At 41.5% G+C, this 26392-nt stretch overlaps 1 protein-coding gene across 1 annotated transcript in view; it reads right to left on the minus strand.

Annotated features, from left to right (window-relative positions):
* Nucleotides 1–665: 665 nt before the first annotated feature.
* CLTB (clathrin light chain B) overlaps nucleotides 666–26392 on the minus strand; it is a 61929-nt gene continuing 36202 nt past the window's right edge. The window contains exons 3-7 of the mRNA XM_082255669.1: nucleotides 22908–23022; nucleotides 18706–18817; nucleotides 7242–7295; nucleotides 1677–3662; nucleotides 666–1630 (exon numbers count right to left, since the gene is read on the minus strand). Coding sequence (XP_082111795.1) covers nucleotides 3491–3662; nucleotides 7242–7295; nucleotides 18706–18817; nucleotides 22908–23022 — 453 coding nt within the window. The 3' untranslated portion in view covers nucleotides 666–1630; nucleotides 1677–3490. The remainder of the gene's footprint in view (nucleotides 1631–1676; nucleotides 3663–7241; nucleotides 7296–18705; nucleotides 18818–22907; nucleotides 23023–26392) is intronic.

A 26392-nucleotide genomic window follows, 5' to 3' on the forward strand; every position in this document is an offset into this window, starting at 1 on the left:
CTTTCCAGCAGATATGGTGGCTGCATTCATTTTTAGGCTAAGAACATTTTCAGCAAGTACAGAAATTACCTGTTGATTTTGGCAGAAATGTCAGTGTCTTTGTCACTTCCAGTGAGTTTAAGGCTCTGTTCACACCTGAGCATTTTCGAGCTCGTAAAACGCTTATCTCTGAAGTCTCAAAACGCCCAACAAGAAAAATCCCATTCATTTCAATGTTCACATATAAGCGTTTTGTCGCCTGAAGCAAAACGTCTGAGGTTTAAAAAAAAAATTACATGAGCTTCTTTTTTGGCAGATTGCAAGCGTTTTTGTTAGATGTCAATGTCTGCCTCCAAACACCTGCAAAAAATGCCTAAAAAAACGCCCGAAAAAACGCCTGAAAACAATACACTCAGGTGTGAATGGAGCCTTAAAGAAAGCACAAAGATCCTAATCGTTATTGTGTAAACTACTAGTCCCATCAATCAACCACCTAATGGAGATGAACAAAGGCGGATATTAGAAGTTAGATGTTAGAAGCCCAGTCTGTGTGACATCCATAGATACAATGGAAAAATTAGTGTAGACACGAAAAGACAGGAACTTTTTGAGGACACATCACAGATGTCATGTACTTTTACAATTATAGATTCAACTTCTTTATGTCACAAAAACACCACAACAAGTTTACAGTTTATCATTTTAGATTTATTGATTTGGAAATGCATTGTGCACAAATCATATGTGTCCTTTGCAATGCAGTACGTTTCCCTTGCTCTCTTGTTCATTATATAGTGAATCCAACTTGTATTGCCATGACTATAAACAACATTCCACCAAGAGACAGATTGCCTTGATTATCTATAGACGGATGTACAGCAGGAATCCTTTAAATACCATTCAGCATAGCAGAACAGAATGCTTACATTCAGCATTATTGAACAGAATTGGAAAGATAGAGTCCTCCACAGCAGCTGCTGCATTTGCATGTTGGCTTTAGAGAAGACCTGTCAGCATTTTAAATGGAAGGTATGAGATGAGACTGATAGGTACGTATCACAAAATTATTTTACTTCTGTCTGGTGGAACATGTGTGTTGTGCATTATATTGTTCAGTTCTCCTGCTGCTGCGTCTGGTTGGGTGTAGGAAACTATGTACCTCATTGGATTCCATGAATGATTTAGACCAGGGGTCTCCAAACTTTTCAGTGCAAGGGGCACATTGTATATTTTACAAATATTTGCAGGCCTAAAAAAAACCCAACAAACAATTCTAAGTAAATGAGCCTCACCTTATGTTAGGGTTCCCATCAGGGTCTCCCCTTACATCGGGGTCCCCTGTCACAGTCCCTCACCCCCTACATCAAGAACCCTATTAGAATCCACCCTTATCTCAGAGTCCCCAAATATATCAGGGTCCCCAACAATGTTCCATCCTTACAAGATAGTCCCCATCAGAGTCCCTCTTACCACTGGCTTACAGTAAGACTGTAGCTGCAGGGTGGGAGCTGAGATGCAGGGCAGGTCTGGTCAGAGGAAGTTCATAGTGGTCCCAGTAACCAACAATGGGGATAATGACAACAAAGCAGGGGGGAACCTGTGCTGGAGACTGGAGGCAATGGCAGGATGACCAAAGGCAGCCTCTACTGACCTGAATACTCAATCTGTTCACATTGAGGCTACACCACTCTACTGACCTGAATCCTCAATCTGTGCACATTGAGGCTACACCACTGACTCTAACTGCGGCCTGGATGTTACCCATGGGCTGTAGTTTGGAGACCTCTGTTATAGACAGGTAGAGCTGGATGAAGACTGGATCTAGCAGTACACAATGCAACATTTTATATGGGGAACCAATGCAGGGGAGGCATCCCCTTTGATAGACATTACATCAGCATTTTACTTGCAATATATAGCATTTCAGCACTGCAAAAACGGACATGACTGATACAGAAGAACTACACCAACAAATGCGGCTCCATATTTTGATCCAGCAATAAAGACTTGTGCCAAATTATACTTAAGCGATTGGACAAAACTGCCACTTTTCTAAAAGCTATACCGAAACATACCTGTAAATTATATGCAATATTGATAGTATCCCTCCCTTTAGAAATTAAAAAAAAAAAAAAAGTCATGTTTGTTGACCTGAAAATAAATTAAAAGATAATTTTAGAGACTGCTTTTAAAATACTGGGATGACTGAGAGAACAAAACAAACACAAAAGCCTTTGATTAAAATAATACTGGATTAGAACTCATTTATGGTTTAATACTACCAATAAATATAGGAAAATGCTTGAAAGATGTATCGTGTATTATTAGTTCGAAGCGTTCTAAATTACAGCTATTTTTTATTTTTTTCATTAAAAAGGAAGGCTTTAGAGATCCCAAAGTTGGTTTAACTGAAATCTGTACAAAGGCATAATAGGTCACCACTACAGGTAACATACAAGTCAGACTTCCCATAGTACAATAGGTAGGTGGGGACAAATATTGTTTTATAAAAGAAATATACGTTTCACCATTCAGCTTAGGATTTCTCTAGCTTCCAGTTAAATGTCTCTGGAAACTGGTGCAAGTCAGCCAATCAGAAATTGTTCTGTTATTGGTTATGACAGAACTCTCTCTCTTAGCTGCTATACAACTGAGAAGACCAATAAAAAAAATTGTTCTGTCAAGAGACAGCTTACATATGTATTAAAGTGGAAGTAAACCCTCCTATCGTTTTAGCCAAGGAAGCTGCCATCTTGGCCTCTGTTTAATCTTCAACTGCCATGAAGCTGCACATGTGATCAGTTATGACGATTGCCATTGGATGGTTTGACAGTTTGGTTGAGAGCATAACCACGGTGACAGTTCCATTTCCAGCACGTGCCGGGAATGTAATGTAATTTTAAAACGATGGGTTTACTTCTGCTTTAAGAGACCAGTTAAATGGAAGATACAGCTGGACAGAGAAACTTGTGCAGTCTAACTGGAAGTGTTATACAACTAAAATTAGATTTTCTTTAAATAAATGATCAGATTCGTTAAAGAATTAATTTATTTGATGTTAGCTATCATTTTTCTATCAAGACTTTTGTCATAATGCCTCTGCATAGTTTTTGTACCCTATTTAGAGGGGATTTACAGTACTTTGCACCTTGCCTCCCAAGCTTTACTTTTCCTCAAACAATTTATGACCAATAAACAAGCAAGCATTCTAAAAAGACAGGCACACAGAGAAAAATAAAAATATCTCATAAGCTTTTCTTCTACCCACCACATGCTTCTGTAACAACAGCCAGCATACTTAAATGATCAAATCACAACTCAAAGTTGACGTGGTGATGCTTTACTGAGAGTTGTAGTTTGAGTTCATTAAAAGGTGTCTTAATGAGGGGAAAATGTGGGATTGGTGCCTTGGTCATGTTTATACCATAAATGCATGGGCCTCTGACCCGTGTGGATGGATTCTTTGGTATAATGTGAAGCAGGGAGGTGAGGTGAGGTTGGATAGGAAAGGTTAGCGAGACAGAGGTGACTGTTTCATTGAGATAAGCACAGATCTCATGCGAGACACATCTTTTGACTGCTTGCTGCTTTTGGGGTTGAAATCGCAAAGTCGGGCAACGCGTTCCCATTCAGTGCCGGTCTCATCATCCTTGGTCTCAGAGGCAAGAACCTCATCCGATGCTCTGGTAAAGGAACAGTAGAGAGGTTAGAAACAATACCTGTGCAGATCACCAGTGAGCATGCTTACTCCTAACATCTGCACATGTTTGAGGTGAATCTTTTCAGGAGAAATATGGGAGCTGCCATTGTTAACGCCCTTCTAAAATTCAACTTGCCTAGCTATTTTGCAACCAAAGCGAAACACTATGCAAAGGGGCACACATAGGAAGATTGTTTCCATAATAAACGTAATAATAGGCCTCTTGTAATACCTGGTATTATGCAATGCTTTTAAATGTTTAGCACATGGGATGGTACTTACATTGAATGAGAAGTGTCCCTTGTGCTGGTGTCAGTTGTCTTAGTTAAACTCTTCTGCCCTCTGTCTTCCTCCCCATTCCCCTGCAGCAGTAATCTTCCAGTGCTTTGGGGGTATTAGGAGCCACTGCACCTGTCATATGCACTCGTCTGACTATGCCGACCCTTTCGACCCACCTCCTTTATTCATAGAAGCAGAACTTTAGCTTCCAGCAATGATTGAAGGCTAAGCAGATGAATGGACTGTCTAAATCCTCCATTCACAGTTAGCTTTTCATTGCTGGAACTATAGTACAGCTTCTGTGAATGAGAGAGGGGTGCAGAAAGGGCAGGTATAGGCAGCACTCTTGATAAAAGCCTATAATACCTCCAGTGGCTCAAATTAATCCCTGTAGTCAGTGCTGTATTTTGGCCTAGGCCAACAAGGCCTAGGGCGTAACTTTGCAGGGGGGCAGCAAAAAAGCCGCCCCCTTCCACCTGAGACTCTATTGGCCACTGGTTGCTAGAGCTACCTCTCTCATCCCGCCTCTCTCTCACACACCCCCTCTCTCTCACCCCTCCTCTCTCTCATCCTTCTCTCTCTCTCACCCCTCCTCTCTCTCTCTTTCATCCTTCTCTCTCTCTCACCCCCCTCTCTCTGACCACTGGTTGCTAGAGCCTCCTCTCTCATTGCCCCCTCTCTTTCGCTCTCATCCCCCCTCTTTCTCACACCCCCCCTCTCTCTCTCACCCCTCCTCTCTCTCTCATCCCCCCTCTCGCTCTCTCACCCCCCTCTTGCTCTCTCATCCCCCCCTCTCTCTCACTCACCCCCCTCTCTCTCACTCACCCCCCTCTTGTGAGATCTCAGGGGTTAATGCTGGGACTTGTAGTCCTTCAATCTTGGAGGGAGCCACATCCGTTAAAAAAAGGAGTGGGGCAAATTTACATAGGAGGGGGAGAAAAAGAAAAAAAAAGAAAGAGAAAAAAAAAAAAGGGGGGGAGAGGGAGCGCCCAATATTAGTCTTGCCTAGGGCAGCACAAAACCAAAATACACCACTGCCTGTAGTACCAGATTACCGCTGTGGCGGTATGGGGGGGGGGGGGTGGAAGATGACCAACCAAGAGAGCAGCCACCGGCACAAGGAACACTTCTCATTCAATGTAAGTAATGTTCCTTGTTCTTGTATAACCTTAGATAAATTAAGTCTACCCTGTGGAGTTGGTCCTGTGGTCTCTCCTAAAGTATTCAAGCATAGTTACCGATTGGCTGGCTTTACACAAAAATACATTTCTCAAGTTGCTTTGGTAGAGACCACATGACTGATGCTGGAAAGGTAAAGAATTGTAAGTACGCCACAACGTTTTTTATGTTGGTCCTTTGCGTTTCTTCATTTTCCTAAGGGTAACACAATGGTTATTTTACAGTTCAGGTCCACCTAAATTGCTCCATGTTGGGCTTCACACACAAAATACAGATGATCTAAAAGAAATTAAGACCTTAATATTTTTTTCTTTTTTCTCAAGTTAATGAATAGAAGATCAATTAGCGTTTTATTAACTGATATTCATTTAAGAACCAATATTGTGAAAAATATTGCATTCTTATGACTGTGAAATTAAAAAGGAACCCATCTCCTGAATTCTATCACTGTATGTATTAACCCCAAACACCTAAATACGCTGATCAGTCATAACATTATCACCACTGACAGGTAACGTGAATATCACTGATTATCTTGTTACAATGGCATCTGAAAGTTGGTGGGATATATTAGGCAGCAACTGAACATGCTGTCCCTGAAGTTGATCTGTTATAAGTAGAAACAATGAGCAAGAGAAAGGATTTGGGTAACTTTGACAAGGGCCAAATTGTAATAGCTAGACCAGTGGTCCTCAACTCCGGTCCTCAGGGCCCACTAACAGGCCAGATTTTAGGTATTACCTTGGGGAGATGCAGACTAGAGTTCTGCAATTACTGAGCAGAAAATTATATCACCTGGGATATATTTCAGTTATCTTGCAAACCTGGCCTGTTCGTGGGCCCTGAGGACCAGGGTTGAGGACCAAGGAGCTAGACAACTGGATGAGAAATCAGAGCAACTCCAAAATTGCAGCTCTTGTGGGTCTTTCCTGCTCTGTAGTGGTCAGGACCTGCCTAAATGGTCCAAGGAAGGAAAACCAGCGAACTGGCGACAGTCGTGAACGGTCAAGGCTCACCGAGTGAAGGCTGGCCTGTGTATTCTGATCCAATAGAAGAGTTATTGTACCTAAAATGAATGAAACAGTTAATTCTGGTTCTGATAGAAAGTTTTCAGAGCACAGAGTGCACTGCAGTTTGTTGTGTATGGGGCTGTGTAGCTACAAACTGGTCAGGGTGTCCATGCTGACCTTTATCCACAGCCAAAAGCACCTACAATGGGCAGGTGAGCATCAGAACTGGACCGCAAGAACAATGGAAGAAGGTGACCTGGTCTGATGAATTCAAGAATGGTTTGAGGAACACAACAAAAACTGTGGCATCTGTGGGATGTGCTGGAAAAACAAGTCTGATTCATTTAGAACCCACCTCAAAACTTACAGGATCTGCTATTGACAGCTTGGTGACTGATACCACAGCATACCTTCGGAGGTCTAGTGGAGTCCATGCATCGATCGGTTTTGGTGAGTGGTAATAATGTTATAGCTGATCTGTGTATATAGGTTGCCATTGCTGACCTCTCTTTTTGAAAAACCGAGTCGGACAAGTCACTGCCTTGGAATAAGCAAGCAGCAAGATAAATCTGGGTAATCTGCCAACTTCATCTAGGTTAGTGTCTCTGAAAGTGTTAAAGCCACTGGATTAAATGGACAGCCAGGACACAAGCATTTTCAGAAACAAGAGCAAGCATTGGCAGCTCTCCTGTTTCTCTCATGATGTGCATCTCTGCTGGGTAACATTCTTCTGAGCCCCTGAAAGTCATAAAACCCCTGGGGCCAGAGTAATCCATTGAGCTTCACCCATACCTGAGATAAGCTTTGGAATAAATAACACTTTATATTAAATTTATATTTGTTATACATTCAATGTAATTTTACCTAAAATGGCAAGGAAACTAACATGTTAATAAACAGGGCACCAAACAGAAGTACCATATAAATCCATTTCAGATGTGCTATCATATACTATACTAGACAGACAGACAAAGCTATGCACAAGAACCTGATTATATCACATGACCACTATATTGTGATAGCTGTATTCTATTCAGCAGCAGAAAGATTACATCAAGAATTAGGAGATAAAGGATAGAATAAAGAGAACATACACGTAGCCAATGACCTCAGCATTAGGCTGCTGGTAAAATGCTTTGTCCGCAATCCTGGGTTAACAGCGTGCAAAAGACAATAGGAGAGAAAGATGTGAAGAAGAAAACAGAGAGTTAGTGCACACTAATGTCAGAGTCAAAGCAGCTGTAAGCAAAAACTGAACATAGACTTTAAGGACCTGTTTTACCTCCCTAAAACATATCTAATCAGCGCATCAAAATTCCATGTAAAATAGTCCCCTTTAAATGCTATGTAACTGTTCAGATCTGCGCACTTTGGTTTTATACAGTGCGCTGCGCTTTTGCAAAATCCTGCGTGCTGCATCTTCCATTATATCCAATGGTAGTGGTCCAAAAATGCAACGTGTGTTTTTTTAAGTGTATTTGTGGAGTCATTGTCCATTTTCCAGGTGACCGAGAGAGAAAATCACATGCAAAATGAAAAAATTGGGGGGTGGGGCTTGGTGGAGAGGAGAACATCCGCTCGAGCGGCCCGAGCGGAAGTGGGAGCTGGTACCTGTCAAAACGAGGTACCCGCTCCCCCCCCCCCATATCAGGGGGTCAGGAGACCCTAAAGCGGAAGTTCCACTTTTGAGTGGAACTCCACTTTAATGTAATTGTATGCTTACCAGACCAATAGGAAGTATATAAGAGATGTTTATCATCAGCGTTTACTTACACTTTAAGATTGACTGTTTATAGGAGGAATGCTGGGCCTAAACTTACCTCCCATCACTGACAGCTATGACATAATGAGAACGAAGGGCAGCAGCATGCAGTTCCTATTTCTTATAATTTTCCCACTTTTTTTTGACTGGTAGAGCAATGGCAATATTAAAAAAATAAAGTGGCCTATTTATAAGGTGGCTAAAGTCAAGATGATTTTTATTTCCCCATGGAATTCAGTAAAGTATATTACAGTAAACAATAAAAATATTATACAACACAACCAAACCGCAGTACTGCCCCTTCCACTCTCAGACTGAGGCTGCATTCATAACTGAGCTTAGCGTCTTTAAAAGTTTTTTGCATGTTTTTATGCGCCTTTTTTATTAGCCAGTAGACAAAACTATCATTTGTTACATCATTTGTTGCTAGGTTTTTCAGCTTTTTTAGCTTTTCCATCAGCTTTTATTTGTTTTCCTATTAATATTATTTATTTTTTTAAAGGAGTTAGCGTTATGGTGGGGTTAGGGCTAGGTATAGGGGTTAATATTTTATTTATTGTCTTAATATTAATTTTTTTGGTACGGTTAGGGTGTTAATATTACTAATACTAATAAAATAAATGTAAAATAAATACATAAATAAATACAAATAATAATAAATAAATGCAATAAATGAATACTATAAAATAATAAATAAATAATTAACCCCTAACCTAAAATATATAAAAATAAAATAATAACAATATTATTATTAAAATATTAAACAACCTAACAAAAAATGTAAAAGGTAATAATAATAATAATAATAATAATAAAGGACTATTATCATTATTATTATTTTTTGTTTGGGTGTATATCATTATGTTTTTTTTATAATTTATTTATTTATTATTACATATTATTAATTTATTTTATTTATTATTTAGGTTGATTTTTAGGTATTTGTGTATTTATTTTAGTTATTTACTTATATATTATTACTCATTTTTTTTACATTATTTTCATTTGAGCAGAAAATCATGCAAAGATGCACGACAAAATGCGCAAAAGTGCATTTCTATTAATTTCTATGGAAATATAAATGTGCCAAAAACGTTCAAATCTGCCCAATTTGAGCTACAAAAAAGGCTCCAGAACTTTTTTGAGCTTCAGGTGTTTGGCTTCAGGCAACTTGTAGTGGAGATGTGAACCAACTACATAGAGAAGAATTGATTTTTTTCTCCTCCAGTATTTTGGAGCTTCGAACTTTAAGCTACAAAACGCTGAGTTGTGAATGGGGCCTGGATGCTGCTGAAAGGAGGATTACAGGCGGCTGTTGTTCACTGAGATTCTGGATCTTTTGCCAGCTCTCTATAGAAATATGTTTAATGATAGTTAAAGAGACAATAATTCAATTAAATGATGTCTTTTTATATCTGCCTTTGGACTGTAAGCTTTATGAGCTGGGCCCTCCTATTCCTTCTCTATTGAACTGTATTGTATTTGTATTGTCGCCCTTAATATTATAAAGTGCTGCGTAAACTGTTGGCGCTATATAAATCCTGTAAAATAATAATAATAGTAATAATAATCTGTCAAAGTTTCTGCAAACTCCTGAGCTGGACTAAATCCAGATTTATTAGTTAATTCCTGTTCAGCTAGTTCTAGGTGTCTCTGTATAGTACCAGCTGTCTTCTACTGCACTCTAGTGGCCTCAACACCTACAGTGCTCCATTGTGCAGATACTGACTTTAATTAGAAGAATGGAACTTTTTTCTGCACCTCACTACTGTCCCATCAATCATAGTTAGGTGGCTGAAGACGATCAAAGCCATAACTTGCTTTTGGTATTTGATTACATCTGATCTCAGGGGGAACTAAGAGTCAACCCTTGCAGTGGGGCTACCTCCACACTGCAAGGGTTACCTATTGTTTAGTCTAGGGCAGTTGTCTCCGGGGTCCAGATGCTGCCCTTTGTTTGCTTTTATCTGGGCTTTTTGGATTATCCCCCCCCCCCCCCCACTGTCAGCAACAGTGAGGCATAGTTCCTGCCACTAACACAGACAACTAGACACTATTTCTCCCACTGACATCAATAATAAGGCACTATACCTCCCACTGACATCAGAGATGGAGCACTATTCCTCTCACTGACACCAACAATGGGGCACTATTCCTCCCACTGACACCTATCATGGAGCACTATTCCTCCCACTGATATCAATGATGGGGCACTATTCCTCCCACTGATATAAGCAATGGGGCACTATTCCTCCCACTGATATAAGCAATGAGGCACTATTCCTCCCACTGACACCAACAATGGGGCACTCTTCCTCCCACTGACACCAACAATGGGGCACTCTTCCTCCCACTGGCACCAACGATGGGGCACTCTTCCTCCCACTGACACCAACGATGGGGCACTATTCCTCCCACTGACACCAACGATGGGGCACTATTCCTCCCACTGACACCAACAATAAGGCACTCTTCCTCCCACTGACACCAACGATGGGGCACTATTCCTCCCACTGACACCAACGATGGGGCACTATTCCTCCCACTGACACCAACAATGAGGCACTCTTCCTCCCACTGACACCAACGATGGGGCACTATTCCTCCCACTGACACCAACGATGGGACACTATTCCTCCCACTGACACCAACGATGGGGCACTATTCCTCCCACTGACACCAACGATGGGGCACTTTTCCTCCCACTGACACCTATAATGGGGCACCATTCCTCCCACTGACACCTATTATGGGGCACCATTCCTCCCACTGACACCAATGATGGGGCACTATTCCTCCCACTGACACCAATGATGGGGCACTATTCCTCCCACTGACACCAACGATGGGGCACTATTCCTCCCACTGACACCTATAATGGGGCACTATTCCTCCCACTGACACCTATGATGGGGCACCATTCCTCCCACTGACACCAATGATGGGGCACTATTCCCCCCACTGACACCTATGATGGGGCACTATTCCTCCTACTGATACCTATGATGGGGCATCATTCCTCCCACTGACACCAATGAAGGGGCACTATTCCTCCCACTGATATCAACGATGGGGCACTATTCCTCCTACTGACACCAATGATGGGACACTATTCCTCCCCCTAATATCAAAGAGGGGGCATTGTTTACTTCCACTGACATTAAGACATTTTCTCCTCCAGCTGGCCACAGTCCAGCACCCATAAAGTTACCTGGCCCATACAGTAACCTGGCCCTTTGTTTAGAGTTTGGGGAGCCCTGGTCTAGGGGATGAAAAAGCACTTTTACTTATCTGATTCTTCACTCTCCCAGCAGGTGGCACTCCCTACACTCTGGCAGTGGACTGCCCCTCAGCATTCTCACGTCCAGTGCATCGGTCTGGATTATGTCAAAGGACCTTAGACCAGACCACCGGATTTCTGGAGAGAAGGGGCTGCAAAGATCAGTCTAGCAGCACAGAGGGATCGGAGGATCAGGTAAGTAAAACTGCTTTTCTTGGTTCCATAGGGAAAAAACAAGCAGTTTACCCCAGCAGTGCAGGTGCAGATTCAGAGTTCAGCTTTAGTTTTAAAATAACATTGGTAGTCTATCACTTTTAGTATCACTAAACTACAGCATTACTGAAAGGTCATTCAAGTTTATTAAAGTAAATGTAATTTATTTTATTATTTATTTTATTTTATTTACAGGTACTTCTATAGCGCTGTCAATTTATGCAGCGCTTTACATATACAGTATTTATCGGCATATAACACGCACTTTTTCCTCCTAAAAACGGATATTAAAAAAAAAAGTGCCAAGAAACATCGCCGAGAGCAGAAGGGGTGGGCCGGACAGAGGAGAAGGAACGACGAGCTGTCATTAGAGCAGAAGGGGGCGGGCCGGGCCGAGGAGAAGGAAGGACTAGCTGTCATTAGAGCAGAAGGGGGCGGGCCAGGCAGAGGAGAAGGGAGAACAAGCGAGCGCAGTGATCGGAAGTCCCGCCTATGACAGACGTCACACGTCTCGGCAGAGGAGGCAAGACTTCCGATGACTGCGCTCGCTCGTTCTCCCTTCTCCTCGGCCCGGCCCGGCCCGCCACCTTCTGCTCTTATGACAGCTTGTCCTTCCTTCTCCTTGGCCCGGCCCGCCCCTTCTGTTCTCGGCGCTGCTTCCCGCCCTTTTTTAAAACCTATTCGGACAGTACCAATGGCGCTTGCGAGGCTGCATATTTGGACACTGCGCTTGCGAGGCTGAATATATTGAGGCTGCATATATGGACACTGCTGATGGGCTGCATATATGGACACTGCATATATGAACACTGCTGGTGAGGCTGCATATATGGACACTGCTGGTGAGGCTGCATATATGGACACTGCTGATGGGCTGCATATATTGAGGCTGCATATATGGACACTGCTGGTGAGGCTGCATATATGGACACTGCTGATGAGGATGCATTGCTGGACACTGCTGATGAGGATGCATTCATGGGCACTGGTGAGATGTCATTTGATTTGAAAAAAAAAAATGTTCTGAGTTCAAAGCTGTTTATTTTAAATTTAAGCTTTTTTTCCTGAAATTTCTCTCCAAATATTGAGGTGTGTGTTATACGCCGGCGCGTGTTATACATCGATAAATACGGTATATATTGTACATTCACATCACTTAAATCTTATATTAGCTTTACCATACTAACATTTTCAAAAGTCATTTTTAAATCTGCAGCTTTCATTTAAATAATACCTAGCGATTAGTGATGGGCTCAGATTTGTACGGGATCCTAGTCCCAACCTACTTGAGCAATCCCGCCAGGAAGCCCTCACTGCACACTGCCAATCATAGGAAGAGAGGCATTTCCCAATCTGTGTAGCTGCGGGCCGGAAAATGCCTCACTGCCTATGATTGGCGGTGTGCAGCGATGGCTTTCTTGCGGGATTGCTCAGGTAGGTTAGGACTAGGATCCTGAACACGCCTCAGCCTATCACTACTAGCAATCCTGTCTTAAAGGTTATTCTTTACACATTTTCTGTTATAGGGCGACAATGCCCTGCCCCTGTTTCCCAACTGCACCCCTGTATTGTCACCCTGGGCTTTCGACAGGGGACTGTATACAAATGGTTGTTTAGATACATTATGCAGGTATGGTCCACTTTATGCAGGTATTGTCCACTTTTTGTCCTGAGAAATGCCAAGGATCCATTACTGGAATGCATGCAGGTAGACGTTAAGTGGCTACAAAAAGAGTATAGTGGATCAGCAGTAAGGCTAGCCATACATTATAAAATTTTCTTGTACCATTTTACTTTAGATTTACCAAAACCATATAATATGAGGTCAAACCTAAACACTTTTTATTTGTATGCAATCAGGCAGGCCCCTTGTACTACATAGTTGAAGGCAAATCTAAAGGAAATTGAAGAAGAAAACTGTATAATGCATGGTCAGCTTTAATCATGTGGAATGCAACTTTACAAAGTTCCTGCAGTCTATGCTGCTTAGGTAACTTTTTGATCATGCTTTTATTGCATATAGGAAATGGGTGTTGCCTTACAGAACAACTGACTTTAGCTTAATGATTAACTCTGGCGTCTGCTAGTGTTAGCTCATTGTCTCGTACACACCTTACTACTACATAGTACAAAGTACAAGCAAGACAAAAAAGAGCTGAGTGCAAGAATTATGGCAGCCATACACAGCAATCTTTAGCCAATTGCAACTTCTTGCATCCACATTATAAGCACAAAATGACAGAACATATCAATGCAACCTACCACCAACAGCTTAGATCATTTTATGGCTTCAATTGTAACTGCTGGGGGAAGGTTACATTGATCTGGCACAGTACATATTGCGGATCCCATTATGATGTGAGTGGGAATCTGTCACATCTTCTTGGATGACAGCTGGAGTAACCACTGTCTGATGGCAATATGCAGGCTGCCATTGACAATATACAGGGACAACATGACTTGAAAATACTTTCAGCTAGAGATGGGCTCGGGTGTGTTCGAGTTCCCACATGCCTGATCCCGCCAGGAAGCCGACACTGCACTCTGCTAATCACAGGCAGTGAGACATTTCCCGGTCCGCAGCTGTACAGATCAGGAAAGGTCTCAGTGGCTGTGATTAGCAGAGTGCAGTGTCGGCTTCCTGGCGGGATCAGGCACGTGGGGACTCGAACGCGCCCGAGCCCATCTCTACTTTTAGCCCTGGTTCACATTGATGCTACTTTGAAATCAAGCTTCTTCACTTGCAGTAGTGCGATTTCAGGTACTACTTGAAATATATCTCTGCAGCTTCATGCACAAATGTCTATTGGAAGGACTACTTTTGCAAATCAGTGCTGCGGCACCACAAAGTTGGCGTCACACCGATTGAAACGGTGTCACTGCCAGAAATAGGCTGCGACTTGTCATGCAATTTGACCTGTCAAATTGCATGACAAATCGCTCCTATGCGAACGAGGGCTTGGAGATACAGTGGTGATTTATTCTGCTTACCCAGGGAAAACATTACACTCTGTAGCAGATCTCTATTATAAGCTATAACCCTTAGGCTCCTTTCACACATATGGACTGTTCGTCCATTTTAATCTAATCCGCTGACGGATGAAAAACAAACATTAATGCATTCCTATGAAAAAATGGATGATAATCCATTTACATCCGTTTTCATCTGCTTCTGTCAACATCCGTTTTTTGAACAGATGAAAGTCCTATTTTTCATCTGTCAAAAAAAAAAAAAAAACGGATCGGATGAAAAACAGATGACAAAGGATGAAAAACGGATGAAAAACAGATGACAATGGATGAAAAACGGATGACAACAAATGAAAAACAGATGACAATGGATGAAAAACGGATGACAACAAATGAAAAACAGATGACAATGGATGAAAAACGGATGACAACAGGTGAAAAACAGATGACAATGGATGAAAAACGGATGACAACAAATGAAAAACAGATGACAATGGATGAAAAACGGATGACAACAGGTGAAAAACAGATGACAAAAGATGAAAAACAGATGAAAAATGGATGTCTAATGCCCCGTACACACGTGCAGATCGTCGGCCGAACGATCGGCCGTCTTTTGTCCCCGGGCTGTCGTGTCTGTTGAAAAGTGCAAAAGACTGCACAAGAATTTTGTCGGCGAACAACAGCCGACTGCAGAAGTGATGCCATGTGATGGTTAACTTTCCCTGTGTTTTTTCTTTTCTGAGCATGCCCAGTCTTGCAAATCTGCTGTCTTTCGGCCGAATTCTGTATTGACTGGCGAACAATCGGCCGCTCTGATGTCGGCATACAAAAATTTTAATGCCTGCACGACAGATTCTTTTCGGCCGAAAGTGCGCTGTCGGCTGTTGGAAGCATCATACTAACAAGCATACAATCGGCCGATCGGTCGTCGGCCGAAGCTTTTCGGCCGACAATCTGCACGTGTGTACAGGCCTTTAGGATGGCAACAGCTGAAAAACGGATGACAACGGATGAAAAACAGATGACTTAGGATGGCAACAGCTGAAAAACGGATGACAACGGATGAAAAACAGATGACTTAGGATGGCAACAGCTGAAAAACGGATGACAACGGATGAAAAACAGATGACAATGGATGGAAAACGAATATGAAACTGATGTTGACTGAAAAAACTGATGACAAAAAAACCGTGACTGAATTGATGAAATTAAACCGTCTGTATGTGTGAAAGGGGCCTAATAATTTTTATGCAAAAAGTTATACAATGTGTCTATAAAGTATAAATATGTCAGTACATAGTATTTAAAAAGCAACTGTGGGAAAAAAAATCACCGGTTAACAATTCACTGGTGTTAAACTTAAAAAAGTTTGTATGGCTTACCTTAAATGTGACTTCTATGTTAGTACTTTACATTTTTTAATATCAAGCTTTCTGTACTACAGACAGCCATGAGCCTGCAGTGGGTGGGTTTGGTGATAACTCCCCTGTATCACAAGGGGGATTTGTGATGATCACCAATAAAATGGAGCGAAGTTGTCTCCTGCACTTCTGCAATGCCTGGATTAAAAACTGAATACAGATTAGCGATGAGCTCAGGCATGTTCAGATCCTAGATCAAACCAACCTGAGCAAGCCCGCCAAGAAGCTGTCACTGTACTGGGCCAATCATAAGCGGCCAAGGCATTCCCTGCCCTGCAGGCGCATGTATACGTGCTTCCTGGATACATGCGGCTGCAAAGCAGAGAATTCCACAGCTGCAGATCATTGGCCAAGTACAGTGACAACATCCTGGCAGGCTCGCTCAGGTGGGTTCATACTAGCATCCAAACAGACCTCAGCTCATCCCTATTATTGATAAAGTAGGCCATGCTGCTGGCATCTAACTCGAGTGAAATTAAAGTGAAATTATACTTATGTTATGTCCCTAGGTAAAATAGTGTATAAAACTTGCAAGGATGTTTAGAAATGCTTTTGCATTGTTTTATCTGTTTCTGTTCTGTAGATAATGCTCTTGCTAAAATTAATACAAATGAAAGGCTTTGCCTTTACTGTAACAACATGAGCAGCCTCTATGGCAGGGTTTCTCAACCAGGGATTCGTGGAACCCTAGGGTTCCTCCTAAGGTTGCTAGGGGTTCCTTTAAAAATGGGCAATTTCTGCCTCTCAGATAAGTTCCCAATGACACCATTGTTCCTTTTAGCTATCTGTAAGGGGGTAATTCTTCCCAATGATGACAAGAGTAGGGAGCATTCTTCCCACTGACTGTCACAATTATGTGTCATTTTTTCTATTTTAATTTTTAGCAGGGGTTCCCCGAGACCAGAAATTTATTTTAAGGGTTCCTCTGTGTTGAAAAGGTTGAGAAAGGCTGCTGTATGGTGTAATAAGAAACACTGCAGCAGTTCTGCTATGGTAAATATTTAAAGTAGTTGTAAACCTCAGACATAAAATATGAACAAAACATATCCCTCTATAGTGTGCACTTTAAAAGAATGTAAAATCCGCACTCAGTGTAAATAGTGTAAATAAGGAAAAATATAGCAGCCACTTAACAAACACCAGTTAATATATTAAAAAAGAAAAATAAGTAGCTCTCCAAATAATGCAACAATATATAACATTCAATTGTACAGAAAAAAGTGTTCATGTGTAAAATAGAACTCAATCTTAATAATGGAACACCAAAAAAAAATCAAAAATAGTCCATAAGTGAAAAACAATCCAATGAAGAAATGATCCATGCAGAGTGAAAGTAAAGGGATCCATCATCAGCAACACCCTCACACTCAGGATTCTTACCAGATGTCCAGGACCATAAATTATAATGGTTAAACAAGCAGCAACAAATTTATCCAGGAGGGTAACCTTTATATGGATCACAGATCGTATCGGGGAGACGTATACACGTATAATGATATAAAAAAAAAAAAGGAGAGCTCCCATAGTGAAGCCCATCATAATATCAAAGAGTTTAATTTAAAAGATGGCTTCAATGGCCGAGTCCCATCCTCCCAAGACGTCTTGATGTTGACGAAACGCGTCAGTGAGTGGCCTAACAAGGATGACATCACGCACTCCAGACTTGCTAACCAGCAATAGTGTTTAAAGCTGACAGCCTGCTGCTCTTTTGTTATACAAAACAAATGCTTTTTCTGTGTTGTATGAAGGTAATTGTAGCCATCTTTTAAATAAACTCTTACATTATGATGGGCTTCACTATAGGAGTTTTCCTTTATCGTTAGTCTCCCCAATACGATCTGTGATCCATATGACGATTACCCCCTGGATGAACTTGCTGCTGCTTGTTTGATCATTATAATTTATGGTCCTGGACATCTGGTAAGAATCCTGAGTGTGAGGGTGTTGCTGGTGACAGATGCCTTTACTTTCACACTGCACGGATCATTCCATAATTGGATTGTTTTGCACTTATGAACTGTTTTTGATTTTTTTGGCAGTACCGACGCCAGGAAAAAGTGGCTGTAAAAACACGCTTGTTGTAGCTTTTTGCATTGGCGTTAATACATGTTTAGCGTTTAGCAGTGTTTCTCTGCATCTTCTATTTTCCACTCCCAAATGCAAATTACTACAGAGCATTGTAACTAAGTCGCATGACATGTCAAAATCAATGGTTCCCTATGAGAGTCATACCCTGATCTGACTTTCAGCCCATTCATTTGAATGGAAGCCGCATCCAAGGCAGATATTTACAGCTGTAACGCAGGTCCTCAGAACGCTCTGGCCCTGGGTTTTTTTGCAGCTTGAAAACGCCTATGCCACTTACCACTCCTAAAGGCCTATGTGTGCATGGACATACAGAATACCATGGAGAGGCATTTTTTAAGTTAAAAAAATCTGATACTGATAAAAGCGGCTTTAAAAAAGGTTTCATGCGCACAGGGCGTTTTTACAGCCGCTTTTATCAGCGTCAGATGTTTTTTTTTCTCAGCTTAAAAAACGCGTCTCCATCGCCTAAATAGCAAATTGGATTGTGCAGTAATTATATAATTTTTTTTTAATAAGCTTAGTTTTTCCTTTTAGTTTAAAGGCTTCTATGGGGTCATACCCAGAGTACATCCAGCCCCTTAAAAGTCCATGGGAAGCTAGAATTCTACATAGTAATATATGGAGAATATTCCCTTGGGGGAGGAGAGGCAAGAAACGTGACTTTTAATAGCTGTATCTGATTTACAGAGAGCTCATGGTTGGTGATCAATCTTTACACCACTCCATTCAAAAGTCAAAGAGCTTTAGATGGAGTTGCTATTTAAATGTTAATACAGGCTATTGTAGACAAGCACTACAGAATAGGCAGTCAGGCTACTGACCTGTTTGTAATCTTATTCTTCTCTATCTGTTCACTCTGTCTCTGGTACCACTCCTCTAGATCTTTCTTGGCTTTCTCTCTCCATTCCTGTTCCGTCACCTTGGCAGCCGCATCTGTTACATGCAAGTGACAAACATAATAGCAAATTGTGTAAAAGGAGACAAGTGCACTAAGGAAAGTTGGCTGGATTATTTCATTTGCTGAAAGAGAAGAATGTTAGCATTTGAACCAATTTAGCTTTTCTATTTTTTTTATAATCTGCGCTGGAAAATATTATGATAGATTAGCTGACATTGTATATGTTTCAGTGTGGGAGACCATATATGTACGGAGACAATGCATACAGAACCAGGATGACAGAATTGTTTAGCAATACATTATTTATTTTTTTATGGTCCTTGATTAATATAAATTTATTGCCAATGTTTACTTACATTCTCCTTGATCTAATGCTGTCCCCAACTTCTGTCTAGCGCTGGCAATCTTTTTCTGGTCTTTCTGCCTATTTTCTGTCAGCCCATCCTGTCATTTATATGTCGCTATATTTACTCTCCTGCACTGTGCGATAAGTCTCAACGTGGTGTCAAACTTCTATCTTGACATAGTACTGCATGTGAATAATGTGCTCCTCGCTGCCCTCAAAAGACTGGGGAGGTCCAATATGACTAAGTATAGGAAACAAAGAAGGCATGTGGGCCTAGCGCATCACCCTCAAAACAAGTTTTATTAAATGGTATAAAACGGAGGTGAATGTACTCACAAGCCAATGCAAGCATCATAGCTAAGACATAACATCATCTGCTTAAGTCCATATACGTCAATTCACAATGCTTGTAGACACATCGGCTAACGAGTTTTGAGGTTACCCAGGTGTCAGAAGTGCTCTAGGCAGTCAGTCCAGGGGGTGTCTTTCTCTTATCAGGTTCTGAAGAAGAGGGTAACCTCGAAACACGTTAGCCGATGTGTCTACGAGCATGTGTCTATGACAATTATGAATTTACGTATATGGACTTAAGCAGGTGATGTTATGTCTAAGCCATGCTTAGACATAACATCAGACCTAAGCGCTAGGCCCACACGCCTTCTTTGTTTCCTATACTTACTGTCATTTATATTTCCTATATTTATATTTCCTATATGTCATCTTTGTTTCCTATACTTACTGTCATTTATAACTGGAATTTTATAATTAATAATACATTGCTAACAGGGAGAGATTTTTGCTTTTTACAGTTTGTTGAGATCAGATAGTGCAGTGTATACCACAAAGTATATATATATATATATATATATATATATATATATAGGCACTTCAGTTTATATCAGTTTATGTTAGTATTGCTGAAAAAAACAGCGTGCCCCCCCCCAGTCCATACCAGGCCCCTCAGGTCTGGTATGGATTTTAAAGGGCGCCCAAAATAAAAAAAAAATAAAAAAAAAAACGACGTTCCCCCCTTACATCCATACCAGACCCTTCCCTGAGCACACAGCCTGGCTTCCCAGGATGGGGGTGGGGGCGAACAAACCATACCAGACCACATGCCCTCAACATGGGGGGGTGCTTTGGGGCAGGGGGGCTCTGCCCCCCCACCCCAAAGCACTTTGCCCCCATGTTGATGGGGACAGGGGTCTCTTCCCCACAACCCTGGGCTGTGGTTGTGGGGGTCTGCGGGGGGGGGCTTATCGGAATCTGGAAGCCCCCTTTAACAAGGGGACCCCCACATCCCAGCCTGACATGGCTGCATCCTATAAGGCTTGACCCGTTTCTTGGATTCGCTCCACTTCCTAAGGAGCAGATGTTTATCATAGCTGCAAAAGACATAAATACCAGTATAAGTCTAGTATTTAACCAAAACATTGGTAAGGGAATAAAAGCGGGAGGAAAAGGGTATCCAACCCTAAAATACTAAAATATGGCTAAAGTTCAAAATTTGCGGTACTCTAGGATGAGGGTTTATCTGTTAATCTCCAAACTACACTTGTTTTCTCTTTCTTTCATAGTCCCAAATGGGTACTGGCTGTATTTATCTATGGCAGCAGCACTATCCAAACAGGATGGTTATACATCCTTTCTTAATCTTATAGATACTTTTGGAGCTACTATTTTATACCAACACAGAGAACAACATGGACATCCTTATCCTTCTGGGGACATGTACTGTATGTGTGCACCCAATCCTTACATGGGTTTCTATCACCACAGCTCCCGGGACAGACATTCTTAGTGGCCCTCTTCCTACAGTACCGCATATTTTTAACTTTAGCTTTATGTAAGTATTTTAGGGTTGGATACCTTTTGCCTCACACTTTTATTCCCTTACCGATGTTTGGGTTAAATACTAGACAATACTGGTATTTATATGTCTTTTGTCTATTATAAGCATCTGCTCCTGAAGAAGTGGAGCAAATCCACAAAACGGGTAAGGTTTATAGGATGCAGCCGTGTCCCCAATATACAGTTTATTTTCCATTTAGACCATACCATGCAATTTTTGCTATTTTAACTGACTCAATGACAACGGAGTATTAATGTCTTACATTACTGGTAACTGCAATGTGCTACAATGATATATAGGTACATACATGAAATGCAATATGTCTATGGTGTGTGTGTGTGTGTATATATATATATATATATATATATATATATGAAATGACCAATATTTGTTCATGTAAATAAACAAGTCAATATATTTTTTACGTTGTTTGTCACTTGTCTCATCTAAAGTCTCAAACTACCCCATTTATTTCCAGAGCAGGTAAGTATAACATGTTTGTTATTTTTTAAACAAAAAAAAAACCCCAAGACTTTAATATCACTTTAAGAAAAGAGAACACCGACACACAGTTGCAATAATCAGTTTCTGTCCAGCTCAGGGGTCTTCAAACTATGGCCCTCCAGTTGTTCAGTAACTACAATTCCCATCATGCCTAGTCATGTCTGTGAATGTCAGAGTTTTACAATGCCTTATGGATTGTGTAGTTCTGCAACAGCTGGAGGGCCGTAGTTTGAGGATCCCTGGTCCAGTTCTTGTGAATATGTAAAGTACTATAATGAGACCGTATAGAAAACACTGTGTTCCATGCAGTTCTCTGCCCAGCCTCCCCCTTCATATAGTATTCTATCCTTCATTCCCCTCTGATCTGTTCAACGTTGGGAGTGAAAAGAAATACCCAGTATTTCTAGGTATTAGGATCATGCAACTCAATACATTCTGTTGCATGAAGGCCCTGTGTAGCCTCTCTTCATCATTTTCCAGTACAGATTAAAGGGAAAACAAGTTGCTATGGGCAACACTGACAGTTCTTTTAGCTAGTTTGGTAAATAAGAACTGACACTATTGTGACAGGTTTATAAACTAGAGAAGTGGTCTCCAAACTGTCGCCCTTCGCTTCCCTTAATCCAGGTCTTTTGGTACTATTCTTCCCATTTATATAAGGTACTATTCCTCCCACTGACACCAACTGGGGGGCACAATTCCTCCTACTGACACCAATGATGGGGCACCATTTCTCCCACTGGCACCAATGATGGGGCATTATTCCTCCCTATGGAACCAATGATGGGGCACCATTCCTCCCTATGGCGACAATGATGGGGCACCATCACCTCCCCCTGACACCAGTGATGTGGCAGCATTCCTCCCACTGACACCAATAATGGGGCAGCATTCCTCCCACTGACACCAATGATGCAGCAGTATTCCTCCCACTGACATCAATGATGAGGCAGCATTCCTCCCACTGACACCAATAATGGGGCAGCATTCCTCCCACTGACACCAATGATGCGGCAGTATTCCTCCCACTGACATCAATGATGAGGCACCATTCCTCCCACTGACACTAATAATGGGGCAGCATTCCTCCCACTGACACCAATGATGTGGCAGTATTCCTCCCACTGACACCAATGATGCGGCAGTATTCCTCCCACTGACATCAATGATGAGGCACAATTCCTCCCACTGACACCAATGATGCGGCAGTATTTCTCCTCCTATTGACCAAAGGCACTAAGTAATTTTTTTACTCCCATTATTCCCCCTGATGTTTAGAAAGTTTGGAGACCCCTGAACTAGAGAAAGAGAAGACACAATTTGTTGCCCAGGGAAAGCAGACTTCATCTGGCATTTGGTGTTTTAGTTTTCTCCATATTTTTAAATAAGCACCACCATGAATTGAAACCACTGCAAATCTTACCCAGCTCCTCCAAGCGCTCCTTCTGCTCTTCTCTCCATTTGCGGAGACTCTCTGGCTCTTGGGTGAGGCGGTCAGCTTGTGCTATAGCTGCATATCCATCGTAACTTGAAGAATCCTAGAACAGGTACAGCATGTTGTGTTATAACTTCCACATATTTATCATATGTAGTGCTGAAATCCAGAGAACTAGGCCTATTTTACTGTGCTTTTCCCATAAATTCAGATCTTTGCAGCCATACAAGCCCAAGGAGCTCATATCAAATAGATAAGTGTATTCTCCTTCTAATGAAATGATAATTACTTTTTTTTTGCCATTCAAAGTCCCACCCCCAGGGGATCTTTTTGCAATAGTCTCTATCCAGGGATGTTGGTAATTTCCAGGGTAACCACCGCATCCGAATTCTCTATTCGATAATTACTTATTGTTTACAAGCTGCATGGTTGCTTAGAAAAGATGGCATAAAAAAGAAACAAGTGACAGCTTGCCTCCTCAAACCCATTGCATTGATATCCTAAGCCAGTGGTCTCCATACTGCGGCCCAGGGACCAGATGTGGCCATTTGGTTGTCTTTATCTGGCCCTTCGGCAATGTTCCTTTCACGGATACGAGACACTATTTCTTTCACTGATATCAACTATGGGGCACCATTCTTCCTACTAACACCAATGATGGGGTACCTTTTATTTATACTGATACCAATATTGAGGCACTATTCTTCCGACTGACGTCAGTGATGGGGTACTATTCTTCCTACTAACACTAATGATGGGACACTATTCTTCCTACTGACACCAATGATACGGTACTATTCTTTCTACTGATACCAAAAATGAGGCACTATTCTTCCTACTGACTCCAATGATGGGCACTATTCTTCCTACTGACACCAATGATGGGGTACTAGTCTTTCTACTATCAATGATTGGGTACTATTCCTCCCACTGACACCAATAATGAAGCACTATTCTTCCCACTGACATCAATGATGGGGAACTATTTTTCCCACTGACACCAATGATGGGGTACTATTCCTCCCACTGACACCAACAATGGGTACTAATTCTTCCACTATCAATAAAGGGGGAATTCCTCCCACTGACACCAATGATGTGAACTATTTTTCCCACTGACACCAATGATGGGGTAACTATTCCTCCCATTGACACCAACATCCTGTCCTCCAAAAGTCTGAAGGACAGTAAACTGACCCTTTGTGGAAAACGTTTGGAAACCTAAAACTAGGTCTATGTGACCTTTCGACAAATCTGGGCCTGATTCAGGGGCTATTTGATATAAATCAATCAAAATTCCAGCCAAATATAATAAGATAAAAATGAATAGCCCTTTGAAAGATAAAACAATAAACCAGCATTTGATGCAATTTCCAGCTTCAATCCATAGATTTCCCCTGCAGTATTTTTTCTGCCACTAGAGTCCTCAGTCTAATGTCCAGCATCATTCAACCCGGTAACTCTGAGCCAAAGTCATTCTGCATCTGCCCCCTTTCTGTGACTAGACAGTGAAAGGAGAAGTAGCTCAGCAATAGGCTAATATCTCCATTACTCTGCTGTCAGCACATAAAATGACTGGCTCCTTGTGCTGCTCCTAACGCTCAAACTCCAGCCCTGCTATACAGAGACTACAAGAGGCTGATACCAGGTCAAATTCAGGTACTTACACTGCTTGTGCAAAAAAAAAACATTTCAATGATGTATTAATTATTACAAAGCTGTATTCATTTTTGTCTTTTACATCTGTCTAGAGTTCAGCTTGAATTATTGCTCCATACAAACAAAACCAATCCCTCATTTCTAAACACCACAAATATAATTTTAGAAAATTGCCTTCAGTAGAAAATTACAATAGCACAACACTTTAGTTCTCATGCACAATAGACGGTTTTTCAGCTGCTGTTTTTGGCTTCAGACATTTTCTCTGCAGCCAATAAACCCCCCAGCATGTTATCCTATGTGTCCATGCACACATAGACTGTTATCAGCAGCTTTTGGCAGGGGTGTTTTCTGGCTGGAAAAAAAAGCTCAGAACTAGTGGGTTTGTAAGAGGAGTTTTCCAGCTGTAAAAATGCTCTAAGGCCCCTTTCACACAGGCTTTTCGATCAGGTCCATCTGTCAGTTTTATAGGCGGACCTGATTGGATGCTCCATTCACCCCTATGAAGCGGCGGATGTCAGTGATGACATGTCCGCTGACACCCGCTGCTATCTGATCCGATCCTGTCCATGAAATCCAGATGGATGGAAACTCTATTTTCCAACCGTCTGGAGAATCGGATCGGATGGGATTGGATAAAAACAGAAAGGTGGTTCGTTTTCATCTGTTCTCCCATAAAGGAGAGCGGGGGATCTGACAGCTCCGTCTTAGCACAGTGAGCAGAGACAGACCTGTCCTCCGCCTGCTCAGTGGGGATCGGCGGATTGATCCCTGCTGAGCAAAACGGAGTCCGTGGGGCGGAAAGCCCGTGTGAAAGGACCCTTAAGGCGCACACACACACTATACGAAAATCGGAAGTAAAATTTCCTCCGACGAACGACCTGCCGATTTTCGGATTGTTAAGGACCATACACACTATAGGATTTTCTGAAGACTTTTTCCTTCAGATTTACCTTTTCTGTGTAGTGCAAGGGCCTGCCAGATTGCATACAAATTGAAAGTGTTTAGGTTTGACCTCATATTATATGGTTTTGGTAAATCTAAAGGAAAAAGTCTTCAGAAAATCTTATAGTGTGTGTGGCCCATTAGTATAGTGCTTTCGACAGCCGATTACGAATTTTCAGACGACAAAATCTGTATGTGCAGGCTATAAAAAGTTTTATCGTACCTCAACACAATGTCTGATTTTCGTTTAATTAGTACAGTTATCGTCCGAAAAAAATTGTAAGAGCAAGACTAGGCATGCTCAGAAACGAAAGAACACATACAAAACAATTCAACACATGACATCACTTCTGAATTGTGAATTCTGTCGTACGAGAATTTTCGTATGAAAGTAACCTCTTCACTTTCGATATGAGACTAGCATGCAACAAAAATTGGACGCAAGATCATTCGATAATCTGATCGTGTGTACGAGGCTTAACTCTGATGAAAGCTTAAGAATGCCAAAAAGCGCTGAAAAACATGGCTATTCTGCGTTTATCAGCGTTTTTGAGCCATAAGCTTCTGTGAGAGTATAATACCGCTACAGCTGAAAAACGTAAAAAAAAAAAAAAAAACGCTACTGCAAAAAGCGTCAAAACTCCTTCTATAGCTACAGCTTTCTACTAGCCTTTTGATAACGTCTAGTGTGCACGAGGCCTTATTGTTCTGAAATACTTTATGGCCCCTTCCACATGGGCATTCAGTCTAGATCAATCTGTCCACAATGATCTGGATTCAGACTGAACCACAATGTATGTCTATGGGTGGGTGGATATATTATTATTATTATTATTATACAGGATTTATATAGCGCCAACAGCTTGCAC

The sequence above is a fragment of the Pelophylax lessonae genome (genome assembly GCF_965119305.1).
Source record: "Pelophylax lessonae genome assembly, chromosome: 4".
NCBI lineage: Eukaryota > Metazoa > Chordata > Amphibia > Anura > Ranidae > Pelophylax > Pelophylax lessonae.